This window comes from Echiichthys vipera (genome assembly GCF_963691815.1).
Source record: "Echiichthys vipera genome assembly, chromosome: 8".
NCBI classification, from domain to species: Eukaryota; Metazoa; Chordata; class Actinopteri; order Perciformes; family Trachinidae; genus Echiichthys; species Echiichthys vipera.
Genome location: NC_139833.1, coordinates 21,915,670 through 21,934,694, shown reverse-complemented (window position 1 = coordinate 21,934,694; position 19,025 = coordinate 21,915,670). Strand labels below are relative to the sequence as shown.

General features: G+C 39.4%; 1 protein-coding gene across 2 annotated transcripts in view; it reads right to left on the bottom strand.

The window, feature by feature from the left end:
- Positions 1-19,025, bottom strand: part of LOC310950592 (protein MTSS 1-like) — a 58,844-nt gene that overhangs the window by 17,604 nt on the left and 22,215 nt on the right. For both annotated transcript variants that reach the window (XM_083918490.1, XM_083918491.1), the window contains exons 4-6: positions 3,490-3,574; positions 1,347-1,438; positions 1,069-1,143 (exon numbers count right to left, since the gene is read on the bottom strand). In XM_083918490.1, the coding sequence (XP_083774616.1) occupies positions 1,069-1,143; positions 1,347-1,438; positions 3,490-3,574 (252 nt within the window). The remainder of the gene's footprint in view (positions 1-1,068; positions 1,144-1,346; positions 1,439-3,489; positions 3,575-19,025) is intronic.

The following is a 19,025-nucleotide window of genomic DNA, read 5'->3' as shown; positions in this document are numbered from 1 at the left end:
TGCCATATCAAGGGTTTCCAACCCAGTATCAGATGATACTGATATGCATTTTCGCATACCTTAGAAAATCTTACGAGTGCAAAAACTCGAAGACATAAAATCTTTGGGAAGCTTGAACACCATGATGCGTTCTGTTGATACTCTGGCCGTTGCTTTATAAAATACTGATACCACCAGTGTGCTGATCACTGGTAGATATTATTTTGCAGGAACATGTTTTGTGAATGAAAACAAAAAGGATAGCAACATGAAAACTATCCAAGTGCTGACACTATGTTCCACCTCAAGCTTATGCCAACAGTGTTTAATGATAATCAAAGTCATGCAGACAGCTGTTGGAGAGAATGATCTTAAGTAGCAGTATTAGTAATAATCACGATGTGCAGCATCAGTTATATACCAAAGTTAAATCTAAGTCATAGTAGGAATACAGTAAGAAGAGCCATTGACCTGTTTCTTGTACTTTTCCCTGAACATCTGTTGACTTAAGGAATGTGAGACATATACTGATTCAAACCTGAAACTATCAACATCCATAAACATACTGGAAGCGAATTCATTTAATTCCTTTTTTGTGTATGGTATTTTTTTTCTCTTGGTAGGTAAATGTGTATGTAGAACCTGAGCCAAGAGAACTGCAGAAGGGAGAGCCCGTGCCCTCTCCGAGAGTGTTTACCAAGTAAGGTAATGTTTAGCCTTACGAGATCTGCACAGGACTAATCAGTGACGAATAACTTATTGGTTACACATTACTGCTGTCTAATGAAAACATCATACTGTATATACAATTTGGACATTTTCCCATTGGAAATAAAAGGTGTCATTTTCCTATACTAGTTTTTATGCCTGCACAATAAAGATAATAAGCTAGAGTATATTGTTTAGTGTGACGTTCTTCTACTCTGTGGTCAAACTTTTACTGGTCTGTAGGCACAAGATTTTGTACAAGCTTGTTGGTGAAAGATTTGTCTCCATCATTATCAGATTACCTCATTTAGCTGTGTTAGATTTGATAATTCACATACGCTTTGGTTTTGAATCAAAAATGTTTTTTTTTTTTTTTTTTACCTTTCTTTGCTTTCTTCTGAAGTTTCAGTGTGTCCGAGGACTTCTTCTTTATTTCCTGCCGGGCTCTTTTATACTCTGGTTCAGATGGACAGGGCGAAAAAGTAAACTAGCCGTGTTCATGGTACAGTTTTTTCAAACATTTAGTAATATTTTGTGGTACAGAAGAATAAACAAGAAGAAAAAAAACATATATATACATTAATTACATTTAATATGTATCCTAATGTCAAAGTCATTACCGGAGCAGCATGTTGACTGATTGCATCGGTTTGTCCTACCTTTAGCATGGTCCTTGTCCAAAGTGTTGACTCCTCTTTTCCACTCCTCCATTTGTTCTTGTAGAGGGTTGATGAGACCCTCCAGGAAGGCCCTGCCAAAAAAACACATTTACTGCTAATCTGAGAACAGCTCGACTACTTAAACCCATAGATATAATATATACATGCAGATGCTGCATCCGTGCTTGTGAGATGCACCTCAGCCGATGCCATTTTGCTCTTAAGTTCAAAACTGTTCTGACCATAGACTTGAAAAAGTCAGACTCGTGTGCTGGTTTTGGATGTTCAACAAAAGAAATATCAAAACTAAGCAACATGGAATAGCATTTCACAGATAAGAAGCTGTTTTATTATATTATTTTACCATTATGAACGTGTTGATTTTGAATCAGAGGTAGGTCCTTCTTTAAAAATAATATAAAGTTAGATGACTGTCCTGATACCAAATTAAGCTAATGCTGAGGTCTTAATCTTACGTCGGGTATATATCAGTAAGATCCTGAAAATGATGTTTGTCACTGTATGTTAGTCAAGTGTCAACCTCTGGGCTGAACTGTAGTTCCTCAAACGGCCACTTGAGGTGGAAATGCCCAACTTTACAGCAGAAATAATCATATTTACAGTCTGGTACAAAAAATGGTTTTGGTCTCTATAGCTAATTTCCACATTCATGATAACTTTAAACTATATTAAGGCTTAAAGCAGCTTATTGTTACTATCATCACAAGATAAAATATTTTGGCATGAAAACCTGCATTTTAAATGTATTCAAGTATCTGGTATCATAAAAACATGTCTGGCACTTGTAACAACACCGCAAAAAAAAACTAGCGTGAAATGATGATTTTAGTTGTGGATACATCACTTATCTCCAGAGACATACATGCATTAGGAGACATGGCTGCCCAATCCCAAAATGGCAGCTGCGTTGACGTAACGTTGCAATAAACAGCAGCGGCCAATGCAGCATTTATATATAAATCTATGACAAATCCATTCAAGACTAGGACACTAAACTTTCAGAATCTAAACTTGTCACTATTTGACTTTAGGTGTATGCAAAACAACTAGTAATGAACAATCATAAGGTCTAACAACCTATTTCTAAAGTTTATATGTATATACCACAACTGCTCTGCAGGGTTTTTCAGAAAATAAAGTAGCAGACAAACCATCAGACATTAAAATAATTAGGTCTGGTCTGCCTTTCTGTCTATATACTGGTCCTGACTGTCAATCATTAACAGGCAGGGAGAAAGGGAAAAAAAACAGAGACTGTGAAGAAAAGTCTGACTGTGTCACAGGAGGAAATAAGGACCTTGTGCAGTCATGTCTGTCAATCATTACCCAACTGGGTCCGTCTTGTATTTGAGATGTATTTGTATATGTGTTGAAGAGGCTGTAAGTGTGAGAGGGAGGCAGCTGCCGGCTTACTGCATGAAACTAAAATTAGACATTTCCCTCTTGCAGACATTTCTCCAAAGTGTGTGTGTGTGTGTGTGTGTGTGTGTGTGTGTGTGTGTGTGTGGTGACCAAGGCCCCCCTGTGTCCCTACTATGGAGATACAAGTGGAATCTCTACTGAAATGCCACCCGAAATTAGACAGCCCCTTGTCTGTGTAGTGTGTGTGTGTGTGTGTGTGTGTGTGTGTGTGTGTGTGTGTGTGTTAGTGCACTGAGACATTATAGATGCTTGTGTTGCCAGACAAATCGTCTCTTTCACAGTATTCCACAACAAGAGGCATTCTCACCCACGCACATAAAATGTCAAGACATGGAGGATATGGCAATAGTTTGAATGCAGGCCATTTCATTGGCCTGCATTCAAACTTCACTCAAAAAATCCCATTTTGAGAAAATGTTGCATCACTTGACAGTGGCAGGTTTTTAGTGTATATATAGTGAAGGTTCGACTTCCTGTCAATCCCCTTTTTTTAATTTTGATAAAACCACGGTGATGGGTTTATTGACATGGTAACCCCAGTTAAATCCCAGTTCCCACCCTATACCTCTAACATCCCAACCAATCATCGCAAGGATTATAGAAAGGATTTTATATCAGATCCTGTATGTTGGCAAATGTCAGTAGTACTGTCGATAAAGGAGGATAAAGAAAGGGTTAAACAGTGTGTAATGTTTCTTACATTGAGAAATGTTTGAGTTTAGCCTCTATGCTGCGATGTCTCATACACATCCTGGTCAACGCTGATCCAATGTCTTTGGTGCCACCTGGAAGACATAAAAAAGACACAAAACTTACTATTACTTTTTACACACTGATTTCCATGAAACGAAAATAAACGTAAAAATCCAATTGTATCATATTCACTTTGGTCAAAAGATACAACAGTGTTTCCCCTACCATTATATCAGGGGGGCGCTGATTTTGTTTGAGAAGATGATTTACTCCTACAAAAAACAACTAAAACAGAATTAAACAAACTGAAATTCTTTCTTTATTTTGTTTTCTTGAAACCATAAAGTGATTTTTGATTTAACTTTGGACTGTTTCAGTTGGAGAACATTATTTGGACCTTTTGGACGATTAAAATACTTACATATTACAAAAACGCTGTAAACCTGGGGCAAACACTGTACAACATTATCCACAATTCACCGTGCCTCTTGTATATTGCTGTTCATCTAAAAACTAAATGTTAAGCAGGTTGGTAATTCTATTGAAGTGCAGTATACAGTTACAGTAGTCAAATAATGTTGTCAATTAATTAACCTCATACTAGACTGAGTGACTTGCTGTAAAATTTTCTAAATGAAACGTCTGTAACAAGCCCTCACTGGCCCAACTTTCTCCACTTAGGAATTCATGGTAAATACTGATTTACGAATTGCGCAACTATTCAGATCAGGAGAAGTGACGAGTTGAGAAGTGATGGGAAGTTGGAGCCTTGTAAATGGGCATGAAGCTAGTGTCAGTCTCCTTCACACAGGCTAACTAGCTCTCTACTGGATGGCCTCAGGCTTGACAGCGAAACAGGGACTTGATGTTGATTGACATAACTATTGTCTGGCTGCTCAGTATGACTAGTCAGCTTCTCTGTGGGGTTGAAGCATGTGTGTGTGTGTGTGTGTGTGTGTGTGTGGGGGGGGGGGGGGGGGGCTGTCTGTGTGTGGATAGGTGTCTGTGTGTGTGTGAGAAGGTGGGGGCAGAGACATCTTGTATGGAAATGTGTGGAGTTCCTGTGACATTTTGTTCAGTGTATCAGACGCAGAGTGATTCTCTCAGTCTGTGTGTGCATGATTGTGTGTTTGTGTGTTAGAGTGTTGGTTGTGATGATCTGATGTGGAGTGTGAATCCTCTCCAACAGAGCAAGCTATTCTGCTGTCAGCTCAGTCCTTGCTGCATGCAGACACACACTGAGAGCTGTCACTCAGACACACACACACACACACACACACACACACACACACACACACACACACACACACACACACACACACACACACACACACACACACACACACACACACACACACACACACACACACACACACACACACACACACACACACACACACACACACACACACACACACACACACACACACACACACACACACACACACACACACACACACACACACACACACACACACACAAATAAAAAAGTGTGTGGACAATAAAAAAGTACTTCAGAATAAATCAAGTATTTATGAGTTGTTCTCTAATTTTGATCTCCACTGTAGCTTTTTTTAAACTTTGCAATTCCGTCCATGAGTCCATTATCACAGAAAGTGCAGGGTCCTGCCCTTAATGCTGCGATCAACATGTCACTGACCTGTGCCAGGCCCCCATCAAAAAAATACACTTGCCACTGTTGGAATTCAAACACACCCTAACCTTAAAAACATAAAATAGAAAAACTAAGCATTTTCCAAACTTTCAAGACTTTGTACGAACCCTGGAGATGTTTTGGAGCTACCCTGTGTGAACTGTGGATCTCAGGCTGAGCTGCAATGGGAAAAAGATGGGCCCAAAATTTGGCACATATGTTCTGAATTAACTAAATTCCACAGGATCATGTGTGAAATGTTAAGTGGATACAGTTTTTTTTGTGTGGATCCCTAAAATCAAAACAAGAATGTACAAAAAATGTGAAAATCTGCACTTTATAAGTTTTGTGTCAAATCTCCTCTCCTTCTGTCTCTTTCACTGAGCTACAAGTCTGATTCAACATATATCAAAGTGAGAAAATGATCGAAACCAGTGGAATAACATCTGTAGTTTTTAGTCTTAGTTGCTGTGTGACTATGAACAGTTTGTCAAACTAGTTTCCAGACAATTCACATCTGTCCTACTCTCCTAAAAGACCAGAATACACTAACTGTGCTTTTGGCTGCTCAGTGAAAGGAGGGCAAAGCAGAGACAAACTGTAACAGAGAGATACAGTGTGACAGTGAATTAAGCTATTCTAGATGGCAAATGACAACTTTCCCATGCATTTCACCAATACATAATTTAGTATCAGTCCTACTGAGCCAAAACATTTTCCCACTATCCATGCATTCATCCATTCCTCTTTAACTGTGCGTGCTTGTTATTGCAGAAGGTGTGGCTACTACACGCAATAAAATACCTTTCTGTTATCCAACACCATAATGCTTATTCATTCCTATGTTGGCTTATTAGTCATCCAATCCCTCCATCCATCCATCTGTCAATCTCACCCTTACTATGACTGCTTGTTATTTTAGAGGGTGTGGCTAATAGATGCCTCATGGAGGCCACAGAGCCAAGAAAAGAAAAGTAGGATTTAGTGCTGGCAAAATGTTTTTCATAAGAAAGTTACTGTAGAGTTGTAGTCCATGCTGTCAAGAGAAGAGTGTTTGGTTTCAGTTTCATTTGTCAACCCCACCTACCCACACTCCTGGATTTAATATGAAGCATGTATCTGCTAAAATCTGCTCTTGGCTATAAACAAAGGTGTGCCGTTATGGGTGAGATAGAAGACTAAACTCTAACTCACGCTCAAGTCAGATTCCTTGAGATTATTGCAAGACCAATGGAAAAATTCCACTGAATGGCACATTTCCTTTCAAGGGTCATGTTTGAAAACGACAGAAATATTTGTGGAGGCGTTAGCATTGCTCAAGATGTTGGTTTGGCTAAACAACTCCTCCCATGCCATGAGCATTAAGGGGCAGACATTTCAGGTAACTGTGCCTTGCAATTAAAACTGTTTACACCAAAACAACACGACAATCAGTTAATTCAAAATAAGTCAGCAATAGGCACAATAATGTGACATCGCTCGATAGCCGATATTGAAAAGATGTGTGCGATATGTGTTTATTCTTCATTTTCAGCCATAACTGTAATGTTTAAGGATATATAGTAAAAGTGATCTGACGTGTCTTTTCTGACATTTCTGCTGTGCTTATTTTATTTACCTTGTTGCTTTGCTCACATCTTTGGTAACCGGAATCTACCTAAAAACTAGCAGTTATATCGGTGGTGAGATGTCGCAGTTAGGTAAACTCACCCTAAAAGTTAAATTCTCTGGTCTCCAACCTAGCCTTAGCGAAAGTGTTGTTATTAATGAAATATCATTGCATCAAACATGCATTTTAGATGAATGAGATGAGAGTATATCTAGCTGTTCTGCTCAGAGCAGTTGAATTATATGTACGCCATGCAGGGGTTTAATTATTGTAAACAAATGTGTTCCATATGTGAAGAGACCTGTGCGTTTCCCCACTCTCACAGCAGTCAATGTGGCCTTGCTATGACTGCCAGTTACTGTGGACACAGTGAATGTGTGTGTGTAGCTTATCAATCCTGTTACTGATTCTGGCATGTTTTTCTGACAGCTGTGCATTGCAAAACAAACTCGTGTCTACGCTGCTGTAAACTTGTAACAAGGAGTCATGGCTGAGATGAAGAAACAGTTCAGTGTGTGTGTGTCAAATGTGGCTTCAGTTTCTGAAGAAAGATGGCAACAGTGCAGTTTGTAATGTCTGTAAAATGATAATTTTAAGTAAGGGTGGAAACACCTTTCACAAACATTACTACCCAACATGGGCTTGAATTGCAGAAACGCCACGTCGAGCAGCACGTCACATTACCAAGGGTAAATATCCTATTATAATAGCATTAGCTCCACGCATTCAGGCGATTTCTTTCTCCAAGAATACCTAAATGAAAACAAATACTGTGCAAATATTCTCTCATTTCATCTAAACTGTGTTCAGACTCATAACAAAAACAGCTGCATTGGGTGGGTCTACATTTGTTTTTCAGGAATCAACAAGGGAATTGATTAAGAATTGGATAAATAAGATTCAATCAGAATCGATAATGGCATTGGTATCTATAAAATCTTATCAATTCCCATCCCATTTTTGCCATATTGTCATGAAATATTTTTCTATTAATCATGATATCGACTTCAACCATATCACTCATTACGAGCTCACGCAATGCAGTGGTCAGCAGTTAAGAGTTAGGATGCCTGCCTTAAGTGCATATCAGGCCAATCTGCCCCGTTTGTGGAAAGTTGTTCTATTGCTCTCAGGACAAAGTGCACAGAGTGACCCTTGGCTAGAAATAGCTCCATTGGCAGCTCCAGTTGTCTACCACGCACACAGACACACACAACTTCAATTGCTTCACTGCATAGTCAGACCGCTGCTCTCTGTGTGTGTAGTGGCATAGCTGGCTGTCAGTAGAAAGAGCAGCTGTGTGACATGGTTGTTTTGGAGGCTTGTAATTATCCCTGCACCAACAACACTTAACCAGTCAAAAACTAAACCTAAACTCAGAGACACTATAAGCTAGACTCTTTGGTGCATTTGTGTACAAATGATGCTAAACTGATGCCTGTCTTTGTTAATACCTAGTGGTAAAGTAGGCAGCACACGTGAGAAAAAAGAGCAAATGCAAAATGGCCACAGAAGGTTTGCATTTGGTAAGCATTTAAAAAAACCTAAACTGTCCCAGTCCTTGCCAATCAAAAATGTCCCACAGTAGAGAGAATACACTACTTTTCATATCGGGTATCCCTAACCAAGCTTCGTCTCTAATATCTGTGATATTTCAGCTTTTTGTGGGAAAGTGTCTCAATACTCTATAGGGACATTTGTGACAGAGGTGAGAGTTTTCTTTCAGTGTGTGTGTGTGTTTGTGTGTGTGTGTGTGTGTGTGTGTGTGTGTGTGTGTGTGTGTGTGTCTTCCTCTGTCCTCATCCAACTTCCAGGGAATGTCACAGTGTGTTGACACAGTGTGTGTCTATCAAAAAACATATTGCAAAAAAGCACTCTTCATTTTAAAGGTTTTTTAAAATTAGAATTTCTCATTATGATGCATAGCCTCTATAGTTCTATAGACCCCTGTGTGACTTATTTTTGCAATAAGCTTGCTACTGTATGCAATTTTCCCAAAAGCAACAGGCTATGCAACTCATCCTCTCCACATCCTCTCTTTCTTTGTCTGTACACACACAGGAGTCCCTTTCTGGTTGCTATAAAACTGTGCCATGACACCACCACTAATAATGGCATCAATGCTACAGGAAGCAATATGACACTGTATGAACCTCTCTATATGCTTACGCCTGCAGTAAAATCTCAATTTCCCAGTACTTCATTTGCAGAGTCATAACACATTTCTACACCTACGATATCGTCAATATTAAAACAAGTCCTAACCGTAAAACACAGCTTTGATACTCTAAAGAAGGCAAAACATTCATGTAATGCAAATGATAACAGCTCAAAGTCAAAGACAGTATTCTAATGTTAATACTATTTCAATAAAAACATATACCTTAATTGCAATATTTATTGATTTCAATCAATTCCAACTTCTTTTCAAAGCAACACTGTTGGCTTACAACCTCAAAAACAGCACTGCTTCATTAGATTACATTTGTCTAAGGGACCCTACTGCATTTCAATAAATAATCTAAAGCACCATTGTTGTGTGCAGCAGCCCCATGTTACAATCTCATAACCATCTCTTAGAGGTTCCTTGGTGACAAGCAGGTATGGTAGTTTTGATAGTGAGTGGGACATTGCATGGTGGGACATTGCCTTTATCTTGGGTTATTACAACTAGGATTATTTTCTGTTAACCCACAATATTTGCAAAACACCTTCATGCATCTAAAAAGGTACTTATGTAGATTCTGTGGTTTGCCCTTTTTAAAAATATGATCCATGGTTAATTTATGATAAAACACATTGAAGAAAGTGTGGTACACACTATCTAGTCTGCATCTTTACTCTGATCTCAGCCTATCATTAGAGGGTGGAGGGAAAACTGATATGAAGAGAGAACTGAGTAATTAAGGGAGGAGGAGAGATGAAGGAAGGAAGCAAGGGAGTGAATGGTTGGAAAGGGTAAATGTTAAATGTCTAACATTCATATAAAAGAGAGAAACAGAGAGGGAAGGAGGATAAACACTTTAGAGAAAAAGGGGGACAAGGACCGAAGAAAAGAGAGTGATTTGGCTGGGGCTGTTTTGACATGACGATCAGAGAGGCTTTCTCCCTAAAACCAAATCCGTATGGGCACCAGATGGTGGCTGTTAAACACGGACCAGTGGTTACACTGATAAGAGACTAGAGACCATACAGCTGGTCACACACACACACACACACACACACACACACACACACACACACACACACACACACACACACACACACACACACACACACACACACACACACACACACACACACACACACACACACACACACACACACACACACACACACACACACACACACACACACACACACACACACACACACACACACACACACACACACACACACACACACACACACACACACACACAGAGGTAAGGAGGTCTGTTCACTAGCTAATTGGAGGGCTGGGGAGGCTACATCCACACCAACCAGGCTAAATTTAAGAACAAACCTTTTCCTCTTCATGTTGGCTTCCAATTGAACAAAGTTGTAGAGATTTCACATTGAAAAATGAGCAGCACATTATTTCAAAATGACGGCTGCATGCTAGCAGTAATGTTAAGAAGCCACCTTTCCATGTCTCCAGCTAATACAGCTGATTACACAGTGTTGTTGTCTGTTGTCTACTACCTATATTTAAGTTTATCTTGTCAGACCACAAACTAGTCATTAGTCATTGGTGGCAGTCTTTGTACAAAAGTGCAGAAAATATTTACAGTAGACAAAGGTGGAATTATGTAAAATCACTATTTCGGGTATCGAAACAAATTCAATGAAAAGGAGGTGCAGGGTTCCTACCCATTTTCCAAAGTCAAATTAAGGCACCTTTTAAGCATTTCAAGGTGCATTTCCAAGCTTTTCCAGCACCATACAGCTGTGGTAAATTACTTTTACAATACATACATACTGATTATTGCACTTCTTCGTCATGTTTAAATCAGTTGTTATTGTGATACAAACCATTATGTTTTATGACAGCATTCTACAGAAGGGAGTCATATTAAAGGAAAACAAGTTTCATGTTTTAGAGTAAACTTGGCATCCTATATAACCTACATGTCAAGCAGATTCAAGCACTTTATTCAAAATCCAAGTGTTTTTAAAGATTTCCAGCACCCATAGGAACCCTGTAAGGGATAATGGGGAGCAGTAGGTCACAGAATAAAGTTGTAACATGCTGAGAGTGAACAGGCTGCTGTCCCACTCTTTATTAGATAAATGCATTGCATTGATTATGCATGCATAATCTTTTTGTTTTTTGCTGATATGGCAACATGTAAAAATAGATTTAGCATTTTCTTCCAGTTCCAGTTCCAGCCCCCCCAACCACCCAACACACAGACAGAGAGAGCAGTTGGTATGCCCAGATGGAGCCACCCACATAGCACAGAAACAGGCTAGGATTTCATTCATTGATTTATATTTCTGCTCTGTCAGTCTGGTAGCCTAGGGCTGGGTGATAATTAAATATGATATTTTATCATCCTACAATGGAATTGTATTGTGATAAAATCACCTATCCAGATATATTCTCAAACTTCTGAGAAAAAGAGGTCACCAAGATACATACCGCTAAAAATATATCAAATTACTATCTACAGTATCTATCGCAGTGTCCAAAAGCCAGTGGGCAGACTGCATTATGGCAATATTTAGGTCATTTGGAAAATGCTTTACGTTCTGATTCTTGTACTAACATTGCACTAACATTTTTGAGGTCTTTAAAATGCTTTAAAGCTTTAAAATTAGTATTTATTTATGAGGTATTTAATTTATACGGGAGTATAGACAATTTTGGACATCAGCCCTATGGCTGCCTCTTGTATGTCTACAAAATGATATAACTTTCAACAAACCAAGTGGCTGATAGCGAGTGATTTTAATCAATCTGGGACCAAAGGGAGAAAGTGAATGTATGTAGGAGTGAATGAGTCAAAACTATAGATAAAAAAAAAATCTAAACAATTCATAGTCAGGTAAAGAGGTTAAGTAAAGAGATATGTGGGCATAGTAATATGGATAGTCTCCAAGGTCATGAGCTTATAATAGTCCACTCTAATAGTTGTAAAGCCCTGGCCTCCTTAGGAACCATGCTCACCTCTTCATTCATCAATAGCTGCTGACAGAACTTCAGCTTGCCCTGTCTATCCCCTCCAACACGCACGTACGCACACACATACACACGCACACGCACACCCACACACAACAGCCAGCAAGTCTAGCCTCAGTGGGTACCAACACATGCAAATGTGTGGGCGAGCAAACACACATGCACCTGCTGCAGTGTGACCAGTGCTGACACACAAAAATTCTGGACTGTCTGACTACAGCTCCCAGCAGCTGCCGTCCAAAGACAGGAGGAGGGAAAAGAAGGACAGAGAGGAGAGGAGAGGAGGAGAAGATGAGCAGGAAAGAGAGGTGTTGAAAGAAAAGAGGAGAATAAAATGATGAGGACTATTTTCAGATACTGTAAGTGTACAGCTGGAAAAGATTTTCTGTACTGAGAAATACTTTGATTGATAGGTGTTGATTTTAAGGAGAACTGTGTTATATTTTTAGTGCATGAATGGATTTTGAATGAATGGACATTTACTCTTTATTTATGTCTCTTAATTGCAGACTTCTATACAACATAGATCTTACTTACATCTTACAGCTTGTAAGATATCTTTGCTGCAGTGTTTTTTAAAACTTTATTTAACCTATATTTAACCAGGTATTATTTTGAAATAGAAAAAGGATTTTTTTTTTTTTTTACTTTTGGAGTTAAATGGACTTTCGAATGGCTTTAAATGTTTCCTGGGGGACTAGATTATTCAATTGTAGTATGCTCTGCAGATTATTCCAAGTACATGGAGAAAAGTAGGAAAAGGCCTGTCTCCCCAGCTAAGTACAAATCCTTAGAACTTGTTAAGGAAGCCACCTGGTGGATCAAAGCTGATGCCTGCTGGTTGTCTGCGTCATTATCTGGTTTTATTAAGTAATGTAGGTAGTCTAAATACCAGTGTTAAGCAGAAACTAAAACATTCGGATTGGCTAAATTTTGCTGACATTAACCAAAGAATGACATCAAAAGAACCAGATCTGAATCTGCAACATCAACAAATATAACAAAGTTCCCACACCCAGCCCTGAACCTACGACCATGAACATATAGTAAATTATTAAAGGACATAATGAGGACTGTTTACTACTAACCATTATGCATTTAAACAGCTCTAACTCTTCCGACATAGCACCATATTAACTGAGTAGTGACAGGAGAGATAAGAGGTTTTATCCCATGATGTTGTTTGTCAATGGTTTGCATCAGTCAAATGATGCACCGACTGTAGGCTGACGTCTGAGTGTCTTTGTGCAGATATGAATGACAGCTGGCTTTGCAGCTTGGTGACGATATTCACTAATATTGGCATCGGGCTAACAACGTAGCAGATTATAATACTGACTGTATTTCTCAATCACAGTCCATATTCTTTAAAGAAAGACTTAAACTGACAGCATGAATGTGTGTCAGTGTGCCACTGCAATGCAGTGAAATGCATCTTGAATAGTAATGCATGTGACTCCCCTTACCCTTCTCTCCTTTACATTGTTCTCCACTCCTGAAGACTGTACCTCCCCAATCTCCTCTCTCCTCCCTTTCTGCCCTGATCTTGTTCTTTTCCTTTCTGTTTGCCTGCCAACTTCCTCTACTATTCCCATCCCATCTTTGCTACCATCCTACATGCCATTGGTGCGGGGGGAAAAGACAGCATAAAGATTCACTACCGAGACAAATGAGTGATGTATAGAGAGAGGATTTAGAGATGGAGTGCTTTCAAAGAAACCTAAGAGTTTTTGAACTAATGTACCCTAAACAGAGACCAGGCTGGTAACAGAAAGTGTGTCAGTGTGCCACTGTAGAGCTGCAGCCTAAATACTAATGAATGTTGTGCAAAATTCCACAAACATTTTACAGTGTTGACATAATGCTTATTGCAAAAAAAGAGAAAAATGTGTCATGATGAGTAGGAGAAGAGGGCTGCAGAGAAAGGGAGAAAAGGTAAATTCATTTTCATTGTTAAGATAAAGAGGAGAAGAGAGTATAGATGAAAAAAGGGAGTAATTTGAGAGTGACAGTGTGTCACCTCTATGTGGTTCTGCTGTGTGAATGCTAATGAGGTCTTGAGGCCGCGGATAAAACAAGAAAAGATAGCTGACAAATGCGCCCATTCCCTTCTGCTTCTCTCTCTTTCTCGTTTGGCTACCTACCGAGCTACTGTATCTCTATATCCCTCTGTTATTCTCCTGCTCTTTCCCTGTTTCTGTCTCACAGCACTGTGGTATGAATGGATACTAAGGCAATGGCTGGGAACCAATTAAGGTAACAAGAATGCATTGCTCTAGTCTCCAAAATGCCACCATCCTTTTCCCTGTCACACTCTGTTATGCACTGTGTGAGTTCTCACTGCACATTTGCTGCACATTTCGTCTTAATTTACAAAGAAAAAGTGATTTGCCCAATACATCATCATAAAAACGATCAATATCCTGCATCTAAGATATCTTGTCATACAAATTAAAAAGTATGGCACTTCTGCCAGGAGATCTCTAGAATTCACATGCTGTACTTCAAGAGAATGAGTAGAAGATGAACGTATCAGGGTGGTCTCTTGACATAAATCCCCAGCTAGCAAACAGTCTCCAGGCAGACTTGATATGCTAATTTATGCCAACTGGCTTACTGTACTCTTACAATGCTATGTCGTAACTGCACATGTTGGCTTCAGCTGCAGATTGCAATGCAAATGTAGGTCATGGAGGAATCCCCCCCCCCTCCCCGCCCCTTATTCTACTGTGTTCGTTGATTTCATTTAAGCTGTTTTTTCTCTGATCTAGTTGTTCTCGATTGTACTCCAATCTTTCTGTGCAGAGTTTACTTTTCCCGCTTTCAGTTTTTTTTCTGTACTGGCTTAGTCCTCTGCTCCCACCCCTTGTCTCTGATGTCTCTTTCAACGTAGTACCATAATGTTAACATGGTGCCTGACTTAATCCCGGCAGTAAGCGGTTTGCCAGTTCAATGAACGGTCAAAGTCAGGACAGAAACAAATACTGGAAGAAAAGGGGAGAATGTCCCATGGGAAAGCACATGATGGAAATACAGCATGTTTCAATGTTGCCTTGAAAGAAAATATGCAACATTGTAAATGGTAGACGTCACTCATCTTAGCAATAAAAAGTCTGCACAGTCACAGTCCTGCTATCTTAATGTGTCCCATACAGTAGCAGTAAGTCAACATATGATCATCACTTGGTCTTCAGAGCTGCAAGTTTAGGGTCACAGTTGGACACATCTCTGCCAGATATGGTAAATACAAATATAATACTTTTGGTGTTGGAGAGAGAGAGAGAGAGAGAGAGAGAGAGAGAGGAGAGAGAGAGAGAGAGAGAGAGAGAGAGAGAGAGAGAGAGAGAGAGAGAGAGAGAGAGAGAGAGAGAGAGAGAGAGAGAGAGAGAGAGAGAGAGAGAGAGAGAGAAGAGAGAGAGAGAGAGAGAGAGAGAGAGAGAGAGAGAGAGAGAGAGAGAGAGAGAGAGAGAGAGAGAGAGAGATTACCTAGGAGCCCACTCTTGCACTTTTTCTGGGCTCTGGAACCCCACTTTCTCTCTAATCTTCCTTTCTGGTCTGACACACATTCCACAGACAGATAAAAAGGATTTACTAGGACCTCAACCAATGAACTAAATTCATTGCATTTTTTGGGGAAACTGCAACCATGAACCATGAAACCCAATCAACACAAAAGCCAATGTTAAAGCACTTTCAATGTATTGAACAAATTAGACACTGTTTGGCCAGAAGTATGGACCAGTGTCACTCAGATCAGCTGCAGCATATAGTAAGAACGTGCAAAAAATCTGATGTTATGGTTAATCATTTGCAGAGCAGAGGACAGAGGTGAAGATATCCACTTCAATAGCTGAACACAATAACAACTGAATACACAAAGGTCTGAGTCATGGGGTCTGAGTCACGTTCATCTTGTATGCAGGACTAAAGTCACAGTTTAAGTTGCCTGCATTACTCTCATATTCAGTTTACATTGCAGTTCTGTAATTCTTACACTGTCAACATGGAAGAGATATTCAAGTCAGGTTTCAGGTGCAAATATCACCAACACAGGTCTAAACAACATAATAGAATAAAATAAATACAACTTTTAAAAAATATCAACAATAGAACTTTGTTGCAACATGCATGTGTAAATCATACAGAGACAAGTAACAGGTAATTCAAGTAAGTAGGGTGGTGCGGATACACTTGTAGACACATGGTCTTAAAAAGCCTGGAGAAGACTCCAAGTGCTCGACATGTCAATAACCCATTTGGGAGCTTATGCAAGACTTGGGTGCAACATTTTTGAGAGACAGATATTTCAACATAAGTCATAACGCAGTTGTGGGTTTGCACGAGGAGCGACACTGTATCCTCTCTTTTGTATAAGCCCAAGGGCAATGAGTGAAATGTTTCATCGAAGAATGAATGTATCCAACACATTCACTCACTCAGATATATACTATACAATCGTTTTTCAACATTACAACACACGGGTACCATACTATACAAAAAGCAGTTAGCAGTAGGGATGTTTCTAGCGACTAATTTCAGTGACGTTTAAATGGAAGTGTAAAACTAAAGTAAGAAAACACTCAACATTGGAGACAATTGAATCGAGCTTAAATATTGTCCAATTAAAAAAAAAAAATCCAATTTTTCAATAACCAAATCATATTTTAAAAGCAGCTGTAAAAGACAAGTCTCCAGTGTCAGCTCTGGGCGCATTGGCGAAACCGATGTGTGTTGTAATATTATAATAGACGCAAACAGGGACTGTGGTCTAAGAAGAGTCATGGTTTGGCAAACAGTATCTGGTATTAAAACTGGGGTGTACCTGTATTGACAACATGCAACTTTATGGAGTGTATACTAAATACACACTACATGCAAGTTCCCCTATACTATTGTCAAAACAGCCCGTTTCAATGATCAATATCACATGGAATCTTTTCTGCCACAACAACAGTAAACCAAGTTAGGCCATCTGTTACTGAGCTTTGACAACATCTTCTACATATCTTAATGCTATTTAGAATATATATTCACCATCCATTAGCTGTTGTTTGCAAACAGGAGGGAATGATGCAAGATAGAAACTATAACAGTGTTGACAACTAACACATAATCATCTTATAAACAATTCCAATGAAACAAGCAATATGTACGGTACTCATTAGCATCTGGAAAGACAAGATAGAGATAAAAGGTTACAGAAGAATGTTGGTCTGTATCCAACAGTTAGTTCAAGCCACGGGTTAAATTGCACCCTAGTGTATGTTTGAAATCTTTGTACTGTTACAGCCAAAATAAATCTTAAATCTTTAATGAAAGTGACTTTCAAAAATGTGATAAAATGATGAAACCTTGGTTGCTGACGGGAATTCCACCATGAAGCACACTCTACACTGGCTATCCTTGTTATTAATCAAGAGTAACAAGTTTTTCTCTAACAAAGTTAGAAGCAAGACAGCAGTCTATGGTATAATCAACAGACACACGGAAGCAAAGGAGATCAGGTTTTAGGCTAACTTGCCACAAACAAATCAAATGAATGTCAAAAATATCTACAATGTTAGGCTTTTCACCTTCTGCACTTAGTATGTGACCTTCCCTTTCCCTGTACAGAGACTGTGGGGCCTCTAGTCTGGAAGATACTAGCGATAATTTAAACCACACACACTAGAGAGACTGTCAGTACAACACAACACTGCCTTGTTTGCAATAATGACCACCAGATTACCATGTGTGTGTCTGAACATTTACATGCATATATATGTGAGTGAACATGTGTTTTTGTGTATGTATAAGAGCCCTCTATACTGTCAAAGAGTTAGTAAGGTGACATTCTCCATCCCAATGTTACCTCACATCCATCCAGCCACCCCCCCCCCCCCCACACACACACACACACACACAAACACACACATAATCTTTACACAAGCACATCATTCATTCAGAGTGTTTTATGAAGTGTCTATGGGATGATGGGGAACAATTCAGACACTGAAAGTCAACCCGCTGACTGAACCTAACCATTACTTATCCATCTATCAATGAGTACAATGGCTGTATTATCTAACCCACTCAAAGATAAACTCAAACCTATTAGATCTATTTAAAGAACAGCATTTTCATTTAAAGTATATATTGGACAAATTTCCTACACAGTATAAGGTCACCTTACCTTATTCTAAAGGAAAAAAGTTGTTCATGGGCTTGATTGTGAAGGACTGAATGAGGTAACACTTCATCAAAGTTCACCTTCAATGGTCATGCTGCAGCAGATGGCTCTCACCTGCCCAGCTACACAGCAACGAGCTGATGATGGTTTCCCACTGCGCATGTCACTTTCTGTCTTTGAGTGTTTATGCAAATGTGAAGCTGTTGTACTCTTCTTAAGTATGAAATAGCAAATGCTGGAAGGTCTGAGACACAAACACACTTTTTATTACTGTTACTTCCATTGCAATCTAGCTCCTACTCTCCTCTATCTCTGCCTAGGGATGTAAGAAAATATAGATACAATTGAGAATTGAAATCTTTTCTCTTGAGATAGTATATAGATTTTCAAAAACATTGTATCCTTTTTAAATAACAGTAATGCAATTTATCTATTATAATTTATCCATTTGACTCTTCCACTCCAACGTAAAATCGCAATATATTGAACCCCTGTATCATGATACGTATTGTATCGCCAGATTTTTGCCAATACACAGCCATGTCTCTGCCCCCCTTCATCTTCCCATCTTTCTCTCTGTCCTTGAGGGGAGTTAGTTTCAACTGAGCAGAAAGTTGCTGATGTTAAACGGAATGTGGTTTGGTGTTGCTGTCACAGAACGGCTGTGTGTACAGCTGGCCTCGACAGCCTGGACACAGACAGGAGGTGAGGGGGGTAGGTACAGAGGAGAGGAGGACATGGAGGAATGGAGGGCGGAGAGAGCGTAAGAAAATCTGCAGAGGAAGGGACAGAGGAAAGTAGACAGGCAACCTTAAGTGACTTTGCTTCCCTGGAAAGCTATCTTATCAAAAGGGGAAATGGGAAACATGTTATACGTCATCATATCGTCTACCAGTGTTTCTGTTTGTGCTGTTCCTCGCGTCCTGGAAGATTTCAATGTCCTGAAA